The 23,312-nt window shown below is 55.5% G+C and overlaps 1 protein-coding gene across 1 annotated transcript in view; it reads left to right on the top strand.

The window, feature by feature from the left end:
- Window positions 1-23,312, top strand: part of LOC121272526 (sprouty-related, EVH1 domain-containing protein 2-like) — a 96,819-nt gene that overhangs the window by 24,308 nt on the left and 49,199 nt on the right. Inside the window, exons 4-5 of the mRNA XM_041179141.1 lie at window positions 525-586; window positions 14,441-14,602. Of these exons, the coding sequence (XP_041035075.1) occupies window positions 525-586; window positions 14,441-14,602 (224 nt within the window). The remainder of the gene's footprint in view (window positions 1-524; window positions 587-14,440; window positions 14,603-23,312) is intronic.

Genomic DNA, 23,312 nt, shown 5'->3' with positions numbered 1-23,312 from the left:
TCACTCCCGGGTATCTGTTATTCTATATATAAACCACCGCGAACCCCTCGATTAGATTCCAGTCTGTAACTCACTCCCAGGTATCTGTTATTCTATAAATAAACCACCCGAACCCCTCGATTAGATTCCAGTCTGTAACTCACTCCCAGGTATCTGTTATTCTATATATAAACCACCCAAACCCCTCGATCAGATTCCAGACTGTAACTTACTCCTGGTTATCTGTTATTCTATGTATAAACCACCCTGAACCCCTCGATTAGATTCCAGTCTGTAACTCACACCCGGGTATCTGTTATTCTATATATATACCACCTGAACCCCTCGATCAGATTCCAGTCTGTAACTCACACCCGGGTATCTGTTATTCTATACATATATATACCACCCGAACCCCTTGATCAGATTCCAGTCTGTGACACACTCCTGGGTATCTGTCACCGTGATCTGCAGTGTAGAGTTCTGATGCCCCTGGATTGATTGACCTTAAACCTTATGCACTCGTCTCTTTTCCATTTCTGTAGGTTCACTGACCTCCTCTTCTTCAAGTCAGGGTGAGGCTGATGCGACTGAAGACATCGCTGCAGTAAGTAAGGCCACCGAGTCTCATTGCTGCCTCTGATTTCTTGCATTCTATATTCATCCAGCATGCGGGTTTCACTGGCATCTGTCGCCTGTCCCTCATTGCCCTGAGACGGTGGTGGCGATGGTGATGTGCCACCTCCTTGCACCGCTGGTAACAGAATGGTTTGTACAGCTGAGCAGCTGGCTGGACCACTACTGAAGGCAGTTAAGGAGAAACCATAAGCACAGAGGCCCCTAGAGGTCCCTGGAGGCCCAGAGTGGGTAAAGACAGCAGGTTCTCCATCTTGAAGTAGGTTAATGAACTTACTGGGGTTTTAATGATAATCTGAAAGTTTTGTAAATGTTTTTACTCATTTCTGGGTCTCTATTTCTCAATGTTTTTAAACTGAATTGAAATTCTCAAGCAGCCACAGTGGGATTTCAATCTCTGGGTTATTACCCCAGGCCGCCTCAATAAACTCTTCGATGTCCACCAGGGCCTGCATTCACCAGGCCATTTAAAAAAAAAAATAACTCCTTGCCTACACAGTTAAGGGGTTTAAGTGGTTGTCATTGGAGGAGCTATCATGCAGAGGCCCAATGACAGACACAGGAGGGAGGAGAGCTCCAGCACACGTCAGCAAGAACTGAACCGGGTGATGTGGCCTCAGTGTCCACTAGGGAAGGATGGGATACATTGGCCCAAGTCTCCTGCTGTAAGGACACAGGCCCTGAGAGCGGGATTGGTTTTGGGTGCGATGGCTCCCGTTGTCAAAGAGTTCCCTGGTACCTATTCTTCAAAGGCCAGCTGAGCAAGATGCTGAAGGACACTTGTCTCCAGGGGAACGGTAGCCCAGTGGCTACCTCATGATAGAAATGGGGTCGAGGGGTGGCGGGGAGGAGGGATATTATTGAAAAGGAAACTTGCAGCTCCATGGGCAATTGCACTGTCCAGTTGACACAGGGTTAAAGAGACCGGGACCTCAATGGTCATTGAGGTCCCGGTCTCTTTAACCCTGTATCAAGTAAATTATTGAACGAGGGCTGCCAACACCTGAGAACGAGAACCCTGGACTAGATAGAGGAGAACATTAGCCTGGGTTACTGCTCCCTGACCATTGCTGGAAAGTGTGAGTAAGCAGACCAATATCTAAATCAGCGTGGACTCATTTGGAACTGGTATAGACCCCAAACAAGATGGGGGGAAGGTAATTGGTGAAGCAGCGGAAGATGTTTGGGCGTAGGGCAGGGAAAGCCCACTAATCTCCCTGACCTTAATCAGCACAGTGAGAGCTTCAATAGGCAAAATTACTCACGGCAGCAAGTGCAGGATCAAAGAGGGTTAGAGTGGGCATAATGGCCGTGAGAGGAAAATTACGCGCAATTAGCAAGAATTAAAGGAGACCATCCCGGTCGTGGGACAACGCTTCAAAAAGCCTTCAATCTCAACCGATGAGCTTTTCCAAGGCTGAAAGGGTCAGTCAAAAATAAGGAAAACACAAGAACTGAATTTATTTAGCTCCATTCCCTACTTTAGGACCTCCCAAAGTTCTTTACAGCCAACGAGGTACCTTCAAAGTGTCATCACTGTTTGTAATGCAGGAAACAGGGCAGCCATTTGTGCACAGCAAGATCCCACAACAAGCAACATGATAATGACAGCGATAATCCGTTTTTCCTAATGCTGATTGGCCGGAGCTACCAGGGTCGGAAATATACGTCCCGCGGGCAGGTGTGCACCCGACCCGAACGGGCGTAAGGTCACGCGAGAGGACGCTGGGCGAGCGTCCTGACATCATCGCGCACTCACGCGATATTTCGTTCAGCGAGCGCGCGCAAAAGTCAGAAGAGCTCCCGGCGACAATTAAGGCCATTAACAGCCCAATTGAAAGTGATTCATCGTGGGCCTGTCCAACCTTACAGTCGGCGGATGGGCCAATTGACCAGGTGGCCTTTATATTTTTGATGAAACCTCATCCAAGGGCGGGATGAAATCTCCGTTAGGATTTAAAATGCAAAGAGATACCTGGGGACCTTTGCTTTGCGAGGTCTGTTTTCGGGTGGGTGATTTTGCAGCATTTTTGTGCTTTCTTTTATTACCTGGAGGCCTGCAGGTCCCTGAGGGGGTCTGTCTGCCTTCAGGGAGCTCGGTGGAAGTGCCCCACCCCCACCGGGGTGACGCCAGCACGCGCCCTCTTCCCACCCCACCCCCAGCAGCGCTGAGCCTTTCTCCAGGTGTGTTTCACACTGGCTGCCCCGCTAGTTGGGCCCAGGCAGCGTAAGGTCACATTCACAGCGCAATCTCGGCCGGGAGCGGGTTTTACCTCCGCTTCCGGCAGCGTCGACTTTGGTCGCATCCCCGGGGTAAAATTCAGGACAAGGGACTCACTCCCTGGCTTTTCTTCGACATAACGCTGTGGAATCTGAGAGGACTAAGAGACTTCAGTTTGACATCCCATCCAAAAGGCGGTACTCCCTCCAGTGGAGCGCTTCCTCAGCTTTGCCCTGGAGTGTCAGCCGAGGGGTTTGTACTCCAGTCTCTACAGTGGGCCATAAGCCCACAAACTTCTGATTCCAAGGCAAGGGTGCGAGTCACTGAGTAAGGGCTGTAGATGATGGAGAACTGCTGATGGATTAGAAGGTTAAACATTCATTGCAGAGAGTTTAGATTCTGCCCTGCTGTTGTTGACCTGACCGACCCTGATAAGGTTTCTGGTCAGTGGTAATCCCCAAGATATAAGTGGTAATGTCAGTGCTGTTTAAGGTCAGGGAGATTAGTGGGTCACTCCTTTCCTGAGGCCCAACTATCTTCAGCTGCTTCACCAATCACCTTCCCTTCATCATAGGGTCAGAAGTGGGGATGTTCGCTGATGATTGCACAATGTTCAGCACCATTCACGACTCCTCAGATACTGAAGCAGTCCATGTCCAAATGCAGCAAGACCTGGACAATATCCAGGCTTGGCCTGACAAGTGAAAAGTAATATTCGAGCCACACGAATGCCAGACAATTTTCATCTCCAACAAAAGAGAATCTAACCATCTCCCCTTGACATTCAATGGCATTACCATCACTGAATCCCCCACTATCAACATCCTGGGGGGTTACCATTGACCAGGAACTGAAATGGACTAGCCATATAAATACTGTGGCTACAAGAGCAGGTCAGAGGCTGGGAATTCTGCAGTAACTCACTTCCTGACTCCCTAAAGCCCGTCCACCATCTATAAGGCACAAGTCAGGAGTGTGATGGAATACTCCCCACTTGGCTGGATGAGTGCAGCTCCTACAACACTCAAGAAACTTAACACATCTAGGACAAATCAGCCTCCTTGACTGGGACCCTCTGAAAACCTGAGCTCAGGAAAGACCCTGCTGCCTGTATCCTGACGAGAGTCAGTCCCATTCCCCCATCAGTCCTGTGCTCACTGGTTACATTGACTCCCAGTCTGGCTACACCTCAACTTTAACATTCTTCAGCTTGTTTCTGAATCCCTCCACGATCTCACCCCTGTTAATGCTGCAACCTCCTGATCCAAAACCCTTGCAGATATCTGCACTCTTCTAATCCTGACCTCTACATCCCCATTTTCATTACTCCATCACTGTGCCTTCGGTGCCTGGGTGTGAATTTCTGAACACTCTCCCTGAACCACAATCTCTCTCTCCCTTACCCGCTCCCTCCCTCACCTGCTCCCTCACCCGCTCGCTCCCTCCCTCCTTCCCTCTCTCACCCACTTGCTCCCTCCCTCCCTCACCTGCTTGCTTGCTCCCTCCCTCCCTCCCCCGCTCCCTCCCTCCCTCCCTCACCCACCCGCTTGCTCCCTCCCTCCCTCCCTCTCTCACCCACTCGCTCGGTCCCTCCCTCCTTCCCTCTGTTACCCGCTCGCTCGTTCCCTCCCTCCGCCTTTCCCTCTCCCTTTCTTTCTCTCCCTTTAAGATGCTCCTTTAAAGCTCTCTGCCTAAGCCTGCCCTAACATTTCCCTGCGTGACTCAATATCGGATTTAGTCTCATTATGTTACTCTGGAGCACCTTGGGAGGTTTCACTACATTAAAGGTGCTATATAAATGCAAGTTGTTGCAGTTGCGGTTAATTCACCTCTATCTGCAGATCCAGCAAGAGAACACAGACCACGTCTTTGGTCAAGATTTATGTCATTCTCAAACGAGTTGACGTGATGGGCAAAGTGAGAATAGTCCTCGGATTTTTGAAGAGCCTTTCGATCAGTTGGTCCACAGTCGTGTAACGTTAGGTGTAGTGTTAGACTTTGAGTAATTTTGTGGGATTGATAGGGCCCTCTACAGGCGCGATACTGTTGAAATATTATGGCCGTATGCTAAAGTGGGGCCCAAAAATAAGAGGGAATGATTCACCATAACTTCCTTGCTCTGTCACGCCTTGATTGTGCCTGTTTTTAGGCTGATGAGCCTCCAATTTCTCATCCACACCATCATTAAAACTGCCTCGACTCGCACCAAGTCCCGTTTCCACCCCCCCCTCGCCCCCATGCTCGCTGACCCACACTGTCTCCTGGTCAAGCAACGTCCTGCTTTTAAAATTCTCATCCTCGCTTTCAAATCCCTCCATAGCCTTGCACCTCCCTCTATCTCTAATTTCCTCCAACCCCCCCACCCCCCCTCCCCCATCCCCATCCGTCCCCCGCCCCCCTTCCCGAGATACCTGCACTCCTCTAATCCTGCCCTCTCGCAGGTTCCCAATTCTATTTGCTCCACCATTGGCAGCCGTGCCTTCTGTTGCCTGGGTCCCAAGCTCTGGAATTCCCTCCCTCTCCACCTCACTTGCCTCCTTTAAGACCCACCTCTCTGGCCAAGCTGACCTAACATCTCCTTATATGGTTTGGTGTGGCACTTTGTTTTATAATATTCCTGTGAAGCGCCCTGGGAGGTTTCGTGACGCTAAAGGTGCTATGTAAATGTAAGTTGTTGCTGCAAAAATGGGGCCAAGAATGTAGGGCAAAACCAACCGCCAGGCGAAGGCGAGATTGGGCCTGGGAGGTGGAGGAGCCCACATGCGAAGGACCAGGGACTTGCCTGAGGTGCCAAAGCCGTGGAGCTGTATTCCAGTTGGCATCGGCAGCCGAGAGGGTCAAGCAAAATGCGGGGAGCGAAATAAATTGTAGAGGGACCAAGTTTCACTTTTGGGCAATAGGCATGCAGAGCGCACTGATCAGCTGACCCCGTTTTGGGGGACAATTAGGCCCTCCACCTCCACCCACCCCTCGTGTAATTTGAGGCCTCATTTCCGAGCTGATGTAACTGGCCCGGGTTAAGGCCTCAGGATCGGGCTAGGCCGGCCACCAGCATGGCTGCCTAGCAACCCCAAGGTAGGCCGCACCCAAGACGCCCCTCTTGAGCTATTGCATGGGTGCACCCACGCAGAGGAATTTAAAAGGGCTACCAAAAAGAAAAATTAAGGATATGGTGCTCGGGGGACCCACGCAGAGGCCCAGGTTATATTTGTGGGCTCCCCCCCAACTCCCACCCACAAGAATGATTCAGCGTTTACCTTTATTTGGTTGATTGAATTCCATCAGCCATGGAACCGCTCAAGGTCCAACCAGCTCCAAGCTAACATGGCAATCGGGTCATATTTGTATCGTTGGAACCTGTTTCAATAGTGAAAGGGGCCTAGTGCCTGAAACGGGCAGCTTTGTAGACACCCGACGTTAGGTCCATTTCAACATTGTCACATGGTCAGTGTTTACAGGGTGGAAAGGCCCCATATTGAGGCTATTTCTGCTGTCGGCAACGGGCAGAGGGATCGAAAATCAGCCCCAAGGAGGGTTACCGACTTCCCTTGAGCTTTCTTCAGCCATTGGGTCTGTTTAGTCACATGCTTGACTTACATCGTCATTGGATAAATGCCTGCAGTCAGATTTGGGATAATGTGGGGACCATTATTTCCATCAATACTAGTCAGTGTTTAACTGCTACAGGGAACTGGGAAATGGGGAGGATATAGAGGGCCTACTGGGGAGTGGGGAAATACACGGAGGATACACTGGGGGAGGGGGTGGAAATGGAGAGGGGACACAACGGGGAATGGGGGAGAAGGAGAGGGGTCACAGTGGGGCGTGGGGGAGATGGAGAGGGGTCACAGTGGGGGAGATGGAGAGGGGTCACAGTGGGGAGTGGGGGAGATGGAGAGGGGTCACAGTGGGGAGATGGAGAGGGGTCACAGTGGGGAGTGGGTGGGTTGGAGAGGGGTCACAGTGGGGGAGATGGAGAGGGGTCACAGTGGGGAGTGGGGGAGATGGAGAGGGGACACAGTGGGGAGTGGGGGAGATGGAGATGGGTCACAGTGGGGGAGATGGAGATGGGTCACACTGGGGAGTGGGGGAGATGGAGAGGGGTCACAGTGGGGGAGATGGAGAGGGGTCACAGTGGGGAGTGGGGGAGATGGAGAGGGGTCACAGTGGGGAGTGGGGGAGATGGAGAGGGGTCACAGTGGGGAGTGGGGGAGATGGAGAGGGGTCACAGTGGGGGAGATGGAGAGGGGTCACAGTGGGGAGTGGGGGAGATGGAGAGGGGTCACAGTGGGGAGTGGGGGAGATTGAGAGGGGACACAGTGGGGGAGATGGAGAGGGGTCACACTGGGGGAGATGGAGAGGGGTCACAGTGGGGTAGATGGAGAGGGGTCACAGTGGGGAGTGGGGGAGATGGAGAGGGGTCACAGTGGGGAGTGGGGGAGATGGAGAGGGGACACAGTGGGGGAGATGGAGAGGGGTCACAGTGGGGAGTGGGGGAGATGGAGAGGGGTCACAGTGGGGAGTGGGGGAGATGGAGAGGGGACACAGTGGGGGAGATGGAGAGGGGACACAGTGGGGGAGATGGAGAGGGGTCACACTGGGGAGTGGGGGAGATGGAGAGGGGTCACAGTGGGGGAGGTGGAGAGGGGACACAGTGGGGAGTGGGGGAGATGGAGAGGGGTCACAGTGGGGAGATGGAGAGGGGTCACAGTGGGGGAGGTGGAGAGGGGACACAGTGGGGAGTGGGGGAGATGGAGAGGGGTCACAGTGGGGAGATGGAGAGGGGTCACAGTGGGGAGTGGGGGAGATGGAGAGGGGACACAGTGGGGAGTGGGGGAGATGGAGATGGGTCACACTGGGGAGTGGGGGAGATGGAGAGGGGTCACAGTGGGGGAGATGGAGAGGGGTCACAGTGGGGAGTGGGGGAGATGGAGAGGGGTCACAGTGGGGGAGATGGAGAGGGGTCACAGTGGGGAGTGGGGGAGATGGAGAGGGGTCACAGTGGGGAGTGGGGAGATGGAGAGGGGTCACAGTGGGGAGTGGGGGAGATGGAGAGGGGACACAGTGGGGAGTGGGGGAGATGGAGAGGGGTCACAGTGGGGGAGATGGAGAGGGGTCACAGTGGGGGAGATGGAGAGGGGTCACAGTGGGGAGATGGAGAGGGGTCACAGTGGGGAGTGGGGGAGATGGAAAGGGGTCAGTGGAGAGTGGGGGAGATGGAGAGGGGACACAGTGGGGGAGATGGAGAGGGGACACAGTGGGGAGTGGGGGAGATGGAGAGGGGTCACAGTGGGAAGTGGGGGAGATGGAGAGGGGACACAGTGGAGGAGATGGAGAGGGGTCACAGTTGTGGAGATGGAGAGGGATCACAGTGGGGAAGATGGAGAGGGGTCACAGTGGGGGAGATGGAGAGGGGTCACAGTGGGGAGTGGGGGATATGGAGAGGGGACACAGTGGGGGAGATGGAGAGGGGTCACAGTGGGGAGTGGGGGAGATGGAGAGGGGTCACAGTGGGGAGTGGGGGAGATGGAGAGGGGTCACAGTGGGGGAGATGGAGAGGGGTCACAGTGGGGGATATGGAGAGGGGACACAGTGGGGGAGATGGAGAGGGGTCACAGTGGGGAGTGGGGGAGATGGAGAGGGGTCACAGTGGGGAGTGGGGGAGATGGAGAGGGGTCACAGTGGGGGAGATGGAGAGGGGTCACAGTGGGGAGTGGGGGAGATGGAGAGGGGACACAGTGGGGGAGATGGAGAGGGGTCACAGTGTTGAGTGGGGGAGATGGAGAGGGGTCACAATGGGGGAGATGGAGAGGGGACACAGTGGGGAGTGGGGGAGATGGAGAGGGGACACAGTGGTGGAGATGGAGAGGGGTCACACTGGGGAGTGGGGGAGATGGAGAGGGGTCACAGTGGGGGAGATGGAGAGGGGTCACAGTGGGGGAGATGGAGAGGGGTCACAGTGGGGAGTGGGGGAGATGGAGAGGGGACACAGTGGGGAGTGGGGGAGATGGAGAGGGGTCACAGTGGGGAGTGGGGGAGATGGAGCGGGGTCACTGTGGGGAGTGGGGGAGATGGAGAGGGGTCACAGTGGGGAGATGGAGAGGGGACACAGTGGGGGAGATGGAGAGGGGTCACAGTGGGGAGTGGGTGATATGGAGAGGGGTCACAGTGGGGAGTGGGGGAGATGGAGAGGGGTCACAGTGGGGGAGATGGAGAGGGGTCACAGTGGGTGATATGGAGAGGGGTCACAGTGGGGAGTGGGGGAGATGGAGAGGGGTCACAGTGGGGGAGATGGAGAGGGGTCACAGTGGGGGAGATGGAGAGGGGAAACAGTGGGGAGTGGGGGAGATGGAGAGGCGTCACAGTGGGGAGTGGGGGAGATGGAGAGGGGTCACAGTGGGGGAGATGGAGAGGGGTCACACTGGGGAGTGGGGGAGATGGAGAGGGGTCACAGTGGGGAGTGGGGGAGATGGAGAGGGGACACAGTGGGGAGTGGGGGAGATGGAGAGGGGTCACAGTGGGGAGTGGGGGAGATGGAGAGGGGACACTGTGGGGAGTGGGGGAGATGGAGAGGGGTCACAGTGGGGGAGATGGAGAGGGGACACAGTGGGGGAGATGGAGAGGGGTCACAGTGGGGAGTGGGGGAGATGGAGAGGGGTCACAGTGGGGAGTGGGTGATATGGAGAGGGGTCACAGTGGGGAGTGGGGGAGATGGAGAGGGGTCACAGTGGGGGAGATGGAGAGGGGTCACAGTGGGGGAGATGGAGAGGGGAAACAGTGGGGAGTGGGGGAGATGGAGAGGCGTCACAGTGGGGAGTGGGGGAGATGGAGAGGGTCACAGTGGGGGAGATGGAGAGGGGTCACACTGGGGAGTGGGGGAGATGGAGAGGGGTCACAGTGGGGAGTGGGGGAGATGGAGAGGCGTCACAGTGGGGAGTGGGGGAGATGGAGAGGGGTCACAGTGGGGAGTGGGGGAGATGGAGAGGGGACACAGTGGGGGAGATGGAGAGGGGTCACAGTGGGGAGTGGGGGAGATGGAGAGGGGTCACAGTGGGGGAGATGGAGAGGGGTCACAGTGGGGGAGATGGAGAGGGGAAACAGTGGGGAGTGGGGGAGATGGAGAGGCGTCACAGTGGGGAGTGGGGGAGATGGAGAGGGGTCACAGTGGGGGAGATGGAGAGGGGTCACACTGGGGAGTGGGGGAGATGGAGAGGGGTCACAGTGGGGAGTGGGGGAGATGGAGAGGGGACACAGTGGGGAGTGGGGGGAGATGGAGAGGGGTCACAGTGGGGAGTGGGGGAGATGGAGAGGGGACACTGTGGGGAGTGGGGGAGATGGAGAGGGGTCACAGTGGGGGAGATGGAGAGGGGACACAGTGGGGGAGATGGAGAGGGGTCACAGTGGGGAGTGGGGGAGATGGAGAGGGGTCACAGTGGGGAGTGGGTGATATGGAGAGCGGTCACAGTGGGGGAGATGGAGAGGGGTCACAGTGGGGGAGATGGAGAGGGGTCACAGTGGGGAGTGGGGGAGATGGAGAGGGGTCACAGTGGGGGAGATGGAGAGGGGTCACAGTGGGGGAGATGGAGAGGGGAAACAGTGGGGAGTGGGGGAGATGGAGAGGCGTCACAGTGGGGAGTGGGGGAGATGGAGAGGGGTCACAGTGGGGGAGATGGAGAGGGGTCACACTGGGGAGTGGGGGAGATGGAGAGGGGTCACAGTGGGGAGTGGGGGGAGATGGAGAGGCGTCACAGTGGGGAGTGGGGGAGATGGAGAGGGGTCACAGTGGGGGAGATGGAGAGGGGTCACAGTGGGGAGTGGGGGAGATGGAGAGGGGTCACAGTGGGGAGTGGGGGAGATGGAAAGGAGTCACAGTGGAGAGTGGGGGAGATGGAGAGGGGACACAGTGGGGGAGATGGAGAGGGGTCACAGTGGGGAGTGGGGGAGATGGAGAGGGGTCACAGTGGGGGAGATGGAGAGGGGTCACAGTGGGGGAGATGGAGAAGGGTCACAGTGGGGAAGATGGAGAGGGGTCACAGTGGGGGAGATGGAGAGGGGACACAGTGGGGGAGATGGAGAGGGGTCACAGTGGGGAGTGGGGGAGATGGAGAGGGGTCACAGTGGGGAGTGGGGGAGATGGATAGGGGTCACAGTGGGGAGTGGGGGAGATGGAGAGGGGACACAGTGGGGAGATGGAGAGGGGTCACAGTGTTGAGTGGGGGAGATGGAGAGGGGTCACAATGGGGGAGATGGAGAGGGGACACAGTGGGGAGTGGGGGAGATGGAGAGGGGTCACAGTGGGGGAGATGGAGAGGGGAAACAGTGGGGAGTGGGGGAGATGGAGAGGGGTCACAGTGGGGGAGATGGAGAGGGGTCACAGTGGGGGAGATGGAGAGGGGTCACAGTGGGGAGATGGAGAGGGGTCACAGTGGGGGAGATGGAGAGGGGAAACAGTGGGGAGTGGGGGAGATGGAGAGGGGTCACAGTGGGGAGTGGGGGAGATGGAGAGGGGTCACAGTGGGGAGATGGAGAGGGGTCACAGTGGGGAGTGGGGGAGATGGAGAGGGGTCACAGTGGGGGAGATGGAGAGGGGTCACAGTGGGGAGTGGGGGAGATGGAGAGGGGTCACAGTGGGGAGTGGGGGAGATGGAGAGGGGTCACAGTGGGGGAGATGGAGAGGGGTCACAGTTGGGAGTGGGGGAGATGGAGAGGGGTCACAGTTGGGAGTGGGGGAGATGGAGAGGGGTCACAGTGGGGAGTGGGGGAGATGGAGAGGGGTCACAGTGGGGAGTGTTTGAGATGGAGAGGGGTCACAGTGGGGAGTTGGGGAGATGGAGAGGGGTCACAGTGGGGAGTGGGGGAGATGGAGAGGGGTCACAGTGGGGAGTGGGTGAGATGGAGAGGGGTCACAGTTGGGAGTGGGGGAGATGGAGAGGGTTCACAGTTGGGAGTGGGGGAGATGGAGAGGGGTCACAGTGGGGAGTGGGGGAGATGGAGAGGGGTCACAGTGGGGAGTGGGTGAGATGGAGAGGGGTCACAGTGGGGAGTTGGGGAGATGGAGAGGGGACACAGTGGGGAGTGGGGGAGATGGAGAGGGGTCACAGTGGGGAGTGGGGAGATGGAGAGGGGTCACAGTGGGGAGTGGGGAGATGGAGAGGGGTCACAGTGGGGAGTGGGGGAGATGGAGAGGGGTCACAGTGGGGGAGATGGAGAGGGGTCACAGTGGGGAGATGGAGAGGGGTCACAGTGGGGAGTGGGGAGATGGAGAGGGGTCACAGTGGGGGAGATGGAGAGGGGTCACAGTTGGGAGTGGGGGAGATGGAGAGGGGTCACAGTGGGGAGATGGAGAGGGGTCACAGTGGGGAGTGGGGGAGATGGAGAGGGGTCACAGTGGGGAGTGGGGGAGATGGAGAGGGGTCACAGTGGGGAGATGGAGAGGGGTCACAGTTGGGAGTGGGGGAGATGGAGAGGGGTCACAGTGGGGGAGATGGAGAGGGGACACAGTGGGGGAGATGGAGAGGGGTCACAGTTGGGAGTGGGGGAGATGGAGAGGGGTCACAGTGGGGAGTGGGGGAGATGGAGAGGGGTCACAGTGGGGGAGATGGAGAGGGGACACAGTGGGGGAGATGGAGAGGGGTCACAGTGGGGGAGATGGAGAGGGGTCACAGTGGGGAGTGGGGGAGATGGAGAGGGCTCACAGTGGGGGAGATGGAGAGGGGTCACAGTGGGGAGTGGGGGAGATGGAGAGGGGTCACAGTGGGGAGTGGGGGAGATGGAGAGTGGTCACAGTGGGGGAGATGGAGAGGGGACACAGTGGGGGAGATGGAGAGGGGTCACAGTGGGGGAGATGGAGAGGGGTCACAGTGGGGGAGATGGAGAGGGGACACAGTGGGGAGTGGGGGAGATGGAGAGGGGTCACAGTGGGGGAGATGGAGAGGGGTCACAGTGGGGGAGATGGAGAGGGGTCACAGTGGGGAGTGGGGGAGATGGAGAGGGGTCACAGTGGGGAGTGGGTGAGATGGAGAGGGGTCACAGTGGGGAGTTGGGGAGATGGAGAGGGGTCACAGTGGGGAGTGGGGGAGATGGAGAGGGGTCACAGTGGGGAGTGGGGGAGATGGAGAGGGGTCACAGTGGGGGAGATGGAGAGGGGTCACAGTGGGGGAGATGGAGAGGGGTCACAGTGGGGGAGATGGAGAGGGGTCACAGTGGGGAGTGGGGGAGATGGAGAGGGGACACAGTTGGGAGTGGGGGAGATGGAGAGGGGTCACAGTGGGGGAGATGGAGAGGGGTCACAGTGGGGAGTGGGGGAGATGGAGAGGGCTCACAGTGGGGGAGATGGAGAGGGGTCACAGTGGGGAGTGGGGGAGATGGAGAGGGGTCACAGTGGGGAGTGGGGGAGATGGAGAGGGGTCACAGCGGGGGAGATGGAGAGGGGACACAGTGGGGAGTGGGGGAGATGGAGAGGGGTCACAGTGGGGAGTGGGGGAGATGGAGAGGGGTCACAGTGGGGAGTGGGGGAGATGGAGAGGGGTCACAGCGGGGGAGATGGAGAGGGGACACAGTGGGGAGTGGGGGAGATGGAGAGGGGTCACAGTGGGGAGTGGGGGAGATGGAGAGGGGTCACAGTGGGGAGATGGAGAGGGGTCACAGTGGGGAGTGGGGGAGATGGAGAGGGGTCACAGTGGGGAGTGGGGGAGATGGAGAGGTGTCACAGTGGGGGAGATGGAGAGGGGTCACAGTGGGGAGTGGGGGAGATGGAGAGGGGTCACAGTGGGGAGATGGAGAGGGGTCACAGTGGGGAGTGGGGGAGATGGAGAGGGGACACAGTGGGGGAGATGGAGAGGGGTCACAGTGGGGAGTGGGGGAGATGGAGAGGTGTCACAGTGGGGGAGATGGAGAGGGGACAGTGGGGGAGATGGAGAGGGGACACAGTGGGGGAGATGGAGAGGGGTCACAGTGGGGTAGATGGAGAGGGGACACAGTGGGGGAGGTGGAGAGGGGTCACACTGGGGAGTGGGGGAGATGGAGAGGGGTCACAGTGGGGGAGATGGAGAGGGGTCACAGTGGGGAGTGGGGGAGTTGGAGAGGGGTCACAGTGGGGGAGATGGAGAGGGTTCACAGTGGGGGAGATGGAGAGGGGTCACAGTGGGGGAGATGGAGAGGGGTCACAGTGGGGAGTGGGGGAGATGGAGAGGGGTCACAGTGGGGGAGATGGAGAGGGGTCACAGTGGGGAGTGGGGGAGATGGAGAGGGGTCACAGTGGGGGAGATGGAGAGGGGTCACAGTGGGGAGTGGGGGAGATGGAGAGGGGTCACAGTTGGGGAGATGGAGAGGGGTCACATTGGGGAGATGGAGAGGGGTCACAGTGGGGGAGATGGAGAGGGGACACAGTGGGGGAGATGGAGAGGGGTTACAGTGGCGAGTTGGAGAGGGGTCACAGTGGGGAGTGGGGGAGATGGAGAGAGAACAGAGTGGGATGGAGTGATAGAGGGGGGGACACACTGGGAAATGGGGGCGATGGGAAGATTCATTTCTTGAACAACACTGTCCTATTATCTCTCCTCCCTTCTGCACACTCATTTCTGACAGTTTTAATTCTCCTTCTAGATTCACACAGACAGCGAGTCATCGTCCAATAGCAGGAAGGAGATGCTCCCAAAACACATCACCATAGTAACCAGCGAATCATCATCCAGTTGCTACATCAGGTCACCAGCTTCTGACGAATTCCGCCTCGGACTGACACAAGCAGCTGCACCAGCCAACCAGGTAGTGGAGAAGCAAAGTCCGTGTGTGCTAAGCTTCAGCACTCCACCTCCACACGGGTCAGGGAGAAACCGAGCCTGTTTATCCCAGGCCCTGCACTGGGCAATACTGGCTGATGCCTTTACCCAGTTGAAACACTGGAGGCTTCCATGTCGCCCCTTTTCCCCAGAATGAATGCCACTGGGGTCTGGAGTAGTTCCCAAGGGTAGCCTGGCCGTTCCTCTCTGTGTTTGAGTTCCAAAGGCCCCGGTGTGCAGAATGTTGCTGCAACTTGCTCGATTCTCCAAGCATCTGGCACAGGAGGAGGCCCTTTCGCCCATTTTGCCTGTGCTAGCCCTTTGAGTGCGCGCATGCAAAAACAAAATACTGCAGACGCTGGATGTCTGAAATAAAAACTACTGGGAAAGCTCAGCAGCATCTGCGGAAAGGGATGAAGCCCGTGTCCAATCCATTTCACACACCTGCTCTCACCCCTTCCCCTCCTTTCCAGATCCACGATAAGGTTCCCCTTGTTCTCACCTTCCACCTCACCACCCTCCATGCTCAGTGGGTCATCCTCCACCATGTCCACCAGCCCCATCATCACGTGGCCACCAAACACATCTTGCCCTGCCCTCCCATTTCAGCATTCCGTAGGGACCATTCCCTTCATTATGTCCTTGTCTATTCCACAGTCACCCCTAACACCCCCTCTCCAATGGCACCTTTCCATGCAAATGCAAGAGATGCAACACCTCTCCTATCACCTCCACAATTCTCACTGTCTAAGACCCCAAGCACACTTTCGAAATGAAATAACAATATACTTGTCCTACTTCCAATTTAGTATACTATATTCATGTACACAAAGTGGTCTCCTCTATATTGGAGATTCCAAACGCAGATTGGGTAACTGATTTGTGGAATCCATCAGTCCACAAGCCTGACCCCGAGTTTCTGGCTGTTTGTCATTTGAATTTGACCTTGCTCCCATGCTGACCTTTCTGTCTTCAGCCTGCTGCAGTGTTCTGTTGAAGCTGAATGCAAGCTCAAGGAACAGCACCTCATCTTTCCACTTGACACCCTACAGCCTTGAGTACTCAAAGTTGAGTTCAACAATTTTAGATGGTAACCTCTGCCTTCATCTTGTTCGGTGTTTCTTTCATTTTTTTTTTGTTTTGCTGGGCTGGCCTTGTCTTGTTTCTTTCTTTATTGTTCATGTTGCATTCAGATGGTTTTCATGTAGCCATTCACCTCATTTGGACACAACCCTTGTTTCTTTATTTACCCATTACCACTCTCTCTTTGGCTGTTACACCATAAAATCTTTTGTTATTTAATCTCACCTGCTCTCCACCTATCACAGAGCTTCCCTTCTCCTCCACCTATCACAGAGCTTCCCTTCTTCCCTGCTCTCTACCTATCACAGAGCTTCCCTTCTCCCCAGCAATCACAGAGCTTCCCTTCGCCCCTACTCTCCACCTATCACAGAGTTTTCCTTCTCTCCTGCTCTCCACCTATCACAGAGCTTCCCTTCTCCTCTGCTCTCCACCTATCACGGAGATTCCCTTCTCCTCCACCTATCACAGAGCTTCCCTTCTCCCCTGCTCTCCACCTATCACGGAGATTCCCTTCTCCTCCACCTATCACAGAGCTTCCCTTCTCCTCTGCACTCCACCTATCACAGAGCTTCCCTTCACCTCTGCTCTCCACCTATCATAGAGCTTCCATTCTCCACCTATCACAGAGCTTCCCTTCTCATCCAACTATCACAGAGCTTCCCTTCTCATCCACCTATCACAGAGATTCCCTTCTCCCCTGCTCTCCACCTATCACAGAGCTTCCCTTCTCCACCAATCACAGAGCTTCCCTTCGCCCCTACTCTCCACCTATCACAGAGCTTTCCTTCTCTCCTGCTCTCCACCTATCACAGAGCTTCCCTTCTCCTCTGCTCTCCACCTATCATGGAGATTCCCTTCTCCTCCACCTATCACAGAGCTTCCCTTCTCCCCTGCTCTCCACCTATCACAGAGCTTCCCTTCTCCACCTATCATGGAGCTTCCCTTCTCCTCCACCTATCACAGAGCTTCCCTTCTGTTCTTCCTGTCCCCTCCCCCTTCCATGGGCTTAAAAACTCTTTAGGTTTTCTATTTCCCTTCAGTTCTGATGGAAGGTCACTCAACCTGAAACATTAACTAAAACAAAAACAGAATTACTGGGAATAACTCAGCAGGTCTGGCAGCATCGGCGGAGAAGAAAAGAGTTGACTTTTCGAGTCCTCATGACCCTTCAACAGAACTGAGTAATATTAGGAGAGGGGTGAAATATAAGCTGGTTTAAAGGGGGGGGTGGTGGGTGTGTGTGGGGGAAGAGAAGTGGAGGGGGGTGTGATTGTAAGGACCAGCAAGCAGTGATAGGAGCAGATAATCAAAAGATGTCACAGACAAAGGAACAAAGAGGTGTTGAAGATGGTAATATTATCTGAACGAATGTGCTAATTAAGAATGGATGGCAGGACACACAAGGTACAGATCTAGTGGGGGTGGGGTGGAAAGACTAACAGGGCATAAAAGGTATAGATTTAAAAATAATGGAAATAGGTGGGAAAAGAAAAATCTGTCCGCAAGAAAGACCCAAACCTCCCTGTCGCTTGCCATTTCAACACTCCACCCTGCTCTCTAGCCCACATGTCTGTCCTTGGCCTGCTGCATTGTTCCAGTGAAGCTCAACGCAAACTGGAGGAACAGCATCTCATCTTCCGACTAGGCACTTTACAGCCTTCCGGACTGAATATTGAGTTCAACAACTTTAGATCTTGAACTCCCTCCTCCATCCCCACCCCCTTTCCATTTCTTCCCTCTTCCTTTTGTTTTTTCCAATAATTTATATAGGTTTTTCTTTTCCCACCTATTTCCATTATTTTTAAGTCTTGTATGCCGGGCTAGTCTTTCCACCCCACCCCCACTAGAGCTGTACCTTGTGTGTCCTGCCATCCATTCTTAATTAGCACATTCGTTTAGATAATATCACCAACTTCAACACCTCTGTGTTCTTTTGTCTGTGACATCTTTTGATTATCTGCTCCTATCACTGCTTGCTTGTCCCTACAACCACACCCACCACCCCCCCCACTTCTCTCCCCCAACTCACCACCCCCCCCCACCTTAAACCAGCTTATATTTCACCCCTCCTAATATTACTCAGTTCTGCTGAAGGGTCTTGCGGACTCGAAACGTCAACTCTTTTCTTCTCCGCCGATGCTGCCAGACCTGCTGAGTTTTTCCAGTTCATTTTTTGTTTTACCTTTGAGTGATTTATCTCATCAGTCCCATTCCCCCTGTCCTTCCTCTGTAAAATGCACCAAAAAGAAAATCCTCAATTATTTATCCAATTCCCTTTTGAAAGTCACTGTTGAACTTTTTTGCTTCCACCACCCTTTCGGGCAACGCGTTCCATATCGTAATGATTCACTGCATAAAAAAAATGTTCCAGATGGAGTCATGGCCGTGCTGGGTGTCTGTAGAGCAATCCAGTCAGTCCCATTTCCCGGCTCTATCCCTGAGTCCCTGCAAGTTTATCTCTTTCCAGTGTCCGTCCAATTTTCTTTTGAAATTGTTGATCGTCTTTGTTTCCACCGCCCTCGTGGGCAGCAAATTCCAGGTCATTACCACTCACTGCGTAAAAAAGTTCTTCATCATACGGCTCCTGTATCTCTAGTCCAGACCCTTACATCTGTGTCCCCTGAGTCCTTGTACCATCAGCCAATGGGAACAGCCTCTCTTTGTCCACCTTATCCAAACCTGTCATCATCTTTACACCTCGATCAGATCTCCCCTCAACCTCCTTCGCTCCAAGGAGAACAACCCCAGCTTCTCCAGCCTAAAATCTCCCATCCCTGGGACCGTCCTGGTAAATCTCCTCCGCGCCCTCTCAGGGACCCTCACCTCCTTCCTAAAGTGTGGTGACCAGCGCCGGAAGCAATGCTGCAGTTGTGACCTGACCAGAGCCTTTTTACAGGGTCAACATAACTTCCCTGCTTTGGCACTCAAAGCCTTCATGTTTGAAGCCCAAGCTCCTGGGTGCTTTGCTAAATTACTCTCTCAATAGGCCCTGCCACCTTCAAGGATCAGGGTGCATCAGCGTCCCCAGGTCACTCTGTTCCTGCACATTCTTTTGAACTGCACCATTAAAGCCCTCTCTAACCCTTCTGCCAAAATGCAACACCTCACACTTCCCTGCATTAAATTCCATCTGCCAGTTATTTGCCCATTCCGCCAGCCTATCTTGCTGCAGTTGGTCGGTGTCATCTCATCAACTCTCTGGTTCCTTCGCCAATTACCTTCAACCTGTGTCCCTCTGGCTATCGACCCATCAGCCACAGCAAACAGTCTCTCCGCGTTTACTCTCTCAAAACACTTGATGATTTTGAACGCCTCCATTAAATCTCCTCTTAACCGTCTCTGTTCTGAGGAGACCAATCCCAGCCTCTCCACATGAACTGAAGTCCCTCAATCCTGATCCTGATACCTTTAGGCCTTAGCATCCTTTCTAAAGTGTGGGACCTGGGATTGGTCACACTATTCCACTGTAATGGACCACCCATCGAGACCACTCTTTGTTTCCTATTGACCCCCATCATTGACTTCCTGCTCCCAATTCAGCGAATCATAGGCACGTATGGCACAGAAGGAGGCCGTTCGACCCATCATGTCTGTGCTGGCCAAAAACGAGCTTAATCCCACTTTCCGGCTCTTTCCGGGTGGGTTTCGGCACTTCAAGCGCATGTCCATGTGTGTATTTGAATGTGATGAGGGTTTCTGCCTCTCCCACCCTTTCAGTGAGACCCAGCACCCTCTGGGTGAAAATATTCTCCTCAACCCCCTCTAATCCTCTGCCAGTTACTTTAAGTCCCAGTTACAGATCGCTCTGCTGAGGGAAACTTGCCCTTCCTATCCACTCTGCCCAGGCACGTCACAACTTTACACAGTTCAATTAAATCTCCTCCCCAGCCTATCCAACCTTTCTCCAGTTCTGGCCACATCCTCGTAAATCTCCCGTGTACCCTCTCGAAAGCAACCACACTCTTCCTGCAATGTGGTGGCTAGGACACAGGAGCAGGAGTAGGCCATTCAGCCCCTCGAGCCTGCTACGCCATTTAACTAGATCGTTTATCTCAATGCCATCTCCCTGCACTATCCCCGTATCCCTTAATCTCATTGGTGTCGAGAAATCTATCGATCTCTGTCTTGAATATACTCGATAACTGAGCCTTCACAGCCTTTGGGGTGGAGAATCTCAAAGACCTGTTAGCCTCTGACTGAAGAAATTTGCCCCCCTATCTTGCCCTGAGTGGCAATACTAAGACTGTTTCCCCTGGTTCTCGACCCTACATCCCTCCCTCCCCCAGCCAGGGGAAACATCCTTCCTGCATCTACCCTGTCGATCCCTGTCAGAGTTTTGGACACTTTGATGACATGATACCACTTCAATGAGAACTGTACATAGTACTCTAGCTGTGGCCTAACTAGTGTTTTATCCACAGCCTCCCTACTCTTATATTCTTTGTCTTGGCTAATGAAGGGAAGAATCCTGCATTAATCACCTTTTCTACCTGAACTGCTACCTTCAGGTCACAGATCCCAAGGTCCCTTTGTTCCTCTACTCTTCTCAGTATCTTAACCATGTATTCCATTGCCTTGTTCACTCTCCCCAAATGAATTGCAGGTATCGGACCCCTAATCTGGTGTGCCAAAACCCGGAGGGATCCGAAAACCAGGTCACGTTCTGGAAACTAAGTCCCCATCAGGCATTGCTGTCCGTCACATCTGGATTACAGTGCTCTGACCACCCCACCCCCCACCCCCCACCCCCACCCGGCTGTCTGGATCCGGCCTTATTTATTCCATGTCAGGGTTAGTGGCTCCAAAGTCTGCCTGGTCGCCCCCTTCATCCCTTCCTGGGGCAGAGAAATCAGCCTGGCTTTAAGCTTTCATTCATCATTATCCTATTTTCCACCAGACCCTCCTCCCGGACCTAAAATCCGGAAAATGCACAACTCTGGCACACGTCCGGTCCAGTCCCAGGCTTCCCAGGTATGGGGGTCCCACACCAGCACCCCTCCAGGCTGAACCCCATCTGCCACTTCCCTGACCGCTTGACCAGCCCATTGGCACCTTCCTGCAGCCTCCAGCTCCCTTCCTTACCACCGACCACACGCCCGATTTCTGTACCCGTGAGACCTTTTGTCTCGATCGGGAGCCATTCCGAAGACTGGGGAGGTTGTGTTCCCGAGGAGGGTGAGTGACATTGGAAACGTGCTGGTATTGCTGGCCAAACCCAGGGGAGAAGCGAACTCTGGAGTGTCCTCCCTGGGCGGGGGGTATCCAAGCACCCATAGGAAAGCTTCTCTCTCAGCCAGAGTGGAATTTTTTTTATATATGAAGTGTATCTTCACGCACTTTATTTTGGCCTTTTGAGGGGAATTAGTGGAAGGATTTCCAGGGGGGTTACCTGCCCATCGAGCCACACCATGGCCAGCAGGTTCTGGCAGGGATTTGAACCCAGAGTTATGGAGCCACAGGTAAGGACACTGACATTGCTAGACTGGCCTGGATGAGGTAACTGGGGGTGGGATGGACCTAGCTGCAGTTCCCTGATAAGCCTGCTGGTGGTGCTACCGAGCATTTTGGCTACGACCCGCCATTGCCCTCTGCAGGTTCCTGTTGGCAGTGCAGCCAGGCCCATTCAGAAACAAAGTCAGTTCAAGCCTAGCCTGGACTCCGCAGGCCCTGTCGAAGGTTAAGAACAGCAATTTCCCCTTGAACCAGGGCGGTCTTTGGGCTTAGAAGACAATGTCTGTGATAGTGAAGCCGGTCCTTTAAGACCCTGGGAAAGACATTTACGCAGCCACGCCACGCAATCATTCTACCCAGCATGAGGCCATTCAGCCCATCTTGCCTGTGTCAGCTGCTGGAAAGAGCTCTCCAATTAGTCCCGCTCCCCGTCCTTTCCGTGGCCCTGCAAACGTGTCCCCCTCCATCTCATTTCTTCCCGAAAGTTATCGCCCCGTCAGGCAGCGCGTTCCTGATCACGGCCGCAAGGAAGGTTCTCCTCATCTCTCTCCCCACCCCCCCAAGGTGGGTCCCTTCTGCCTGTTACTTTAAATCTGTGTCCTCCCTCCGGTTACTGACCCTCCCACCCATGGAAACAGCTCCTTTTCTCTTTTATTTTTTGGGCCTATTCGCTCAAATCAGATCTACCTCGAAAATTTTCAAAACCCTTCGTCTAGACCCACGAGGCTGGCTAGCCGATCACCAGGCAGCCATTTTGCACAGGGTAAGAGCCCACCAGGAGGCCGGAGAGACGAATGGCCAGTTATCCCGTCCCCAACTGTGGTAGTGGGGTGGGTTGGGGGGTGGGGGGTGAGTGGGGAGGGGGCATTGAACCGGGCCGAGGGGAGAAACCCTCCCTTTGGGCGGAGGGGGGGTGGGGGGAGCAAGAATGAGACGTGGGTGGTGGAGCTCCTGGTCTGTGAGTGAGCAGCCAGTGGGAGCCAGAGCCTTTCCTTTACCCTGCCGTCGCCCCCCCACCCCCACACCCGCCGCCCCCCCTCCGACCCAGCGCATTTTTTGGCGGGGAAAATCCCATTCTGGGACCGCCCACGCTGATATTACAATCTTTCACAGACCTGCAGCAGTTCGCAAACGGCGTTTGACCGGGCGAGTGTTTTCCGTTCCGGCCAGTGATGGCGGCTTCATCAAATTCGGTGCAGATTACCGCCTCAACCTGTACAGTGCCAAAGGCACCAGCCACTCCCGTCCGTCACGGCAGGGAGGGTGGAGGGGCTATTCGGCTGCAGGGGCGTCACTGGCAGCCACTGCACTGTCCCAATATCCATTCCAGCGATCAGGAGAAGGGACACCGGCTGCCTTCTGCAAACGACCGGGGGTGGGGAAGGGAGTGGGGGGGTGGGGGTGCAGCCTGGGCTTGTGGAGCTCTCCGCTCTCAGTCCGAGGGGGTGGCGGGTTCGATTCCCACTCCAGACGCGTGGGCACATAGCCTCGGCTGACACACCCCAGCGCAGAAGGACACTGACACTGACACTGCCAGGGGAGGGTGGAGGGTGGAGGGTGGAGGGTGGGGGGGGGTGGGGTTGGGGGTGCCAGTGAGACCACCCAACCCCTGTCTGCTCTCCGGGGGGCGGAGGGGGGGTTGATGTAGAAGGTTCCGGGGGCTGCCATTTCTGAAGGAGAGCCGGGGGAGTTGCGTCCGGTTCGTTCTGGCCAAAATTTATCCCTCGTCCAACATCGCTTTTTTTTTTAATGTTTGTTTAAAAAAAAATTAAGACAAGAGTTGGCCACTTTCGCATGGCTGTTGTGGGATCTTGCTGTGCGCACATTGGCGGCCTGGTTTCTTGCGTCTTGGTACTTCTAGGGCTGGGTATGTTGTGGGGGAGCAGGGGGAGGTAAGGTGGGGTGTTGGGAGGGGGAGGGAGGGGAGGGTGTTGGGAGGGGGAGGGAGGGGAGGGTGTTGGGAGGGAGGGGAGGGTGTTGGGAGGGGGAGGGAGGGGAGGGTGTTGGGAGGGAGGGGAGGGTGTTGGGAGGGGGAGGGAGGGGAGGGTGTTGGGAGGGGGAGGGTGTTGGGAGGGGAGGGGAGGGTGTTGGGAGGGGAGGGTGTTGGGAGGGGAGGGGAGGGTGTTGGGAGGGGAGGGGAGGGTGTTGGGAGGGGGAGGGAG

Source organism: Carcharodon carcharias, chromosome 34 (assembly GCF_017639515.1).
Source record: "Carcharodon carcharias isolate sCarCar2 chromosome 34, sCarCar2.pri, whole genome shotgun sequence".
Taxonomy (NCBI): domain Eukaryota; kingdom Metazoa; phylum Chordata; class Chondrichthyes; order Lamniformes; family Lamnidae; genus Carcharodon; species Carcharodon carcharias.
This window is presented reverse-complemented; position numbering and strand designations above follow the sequence as displayed.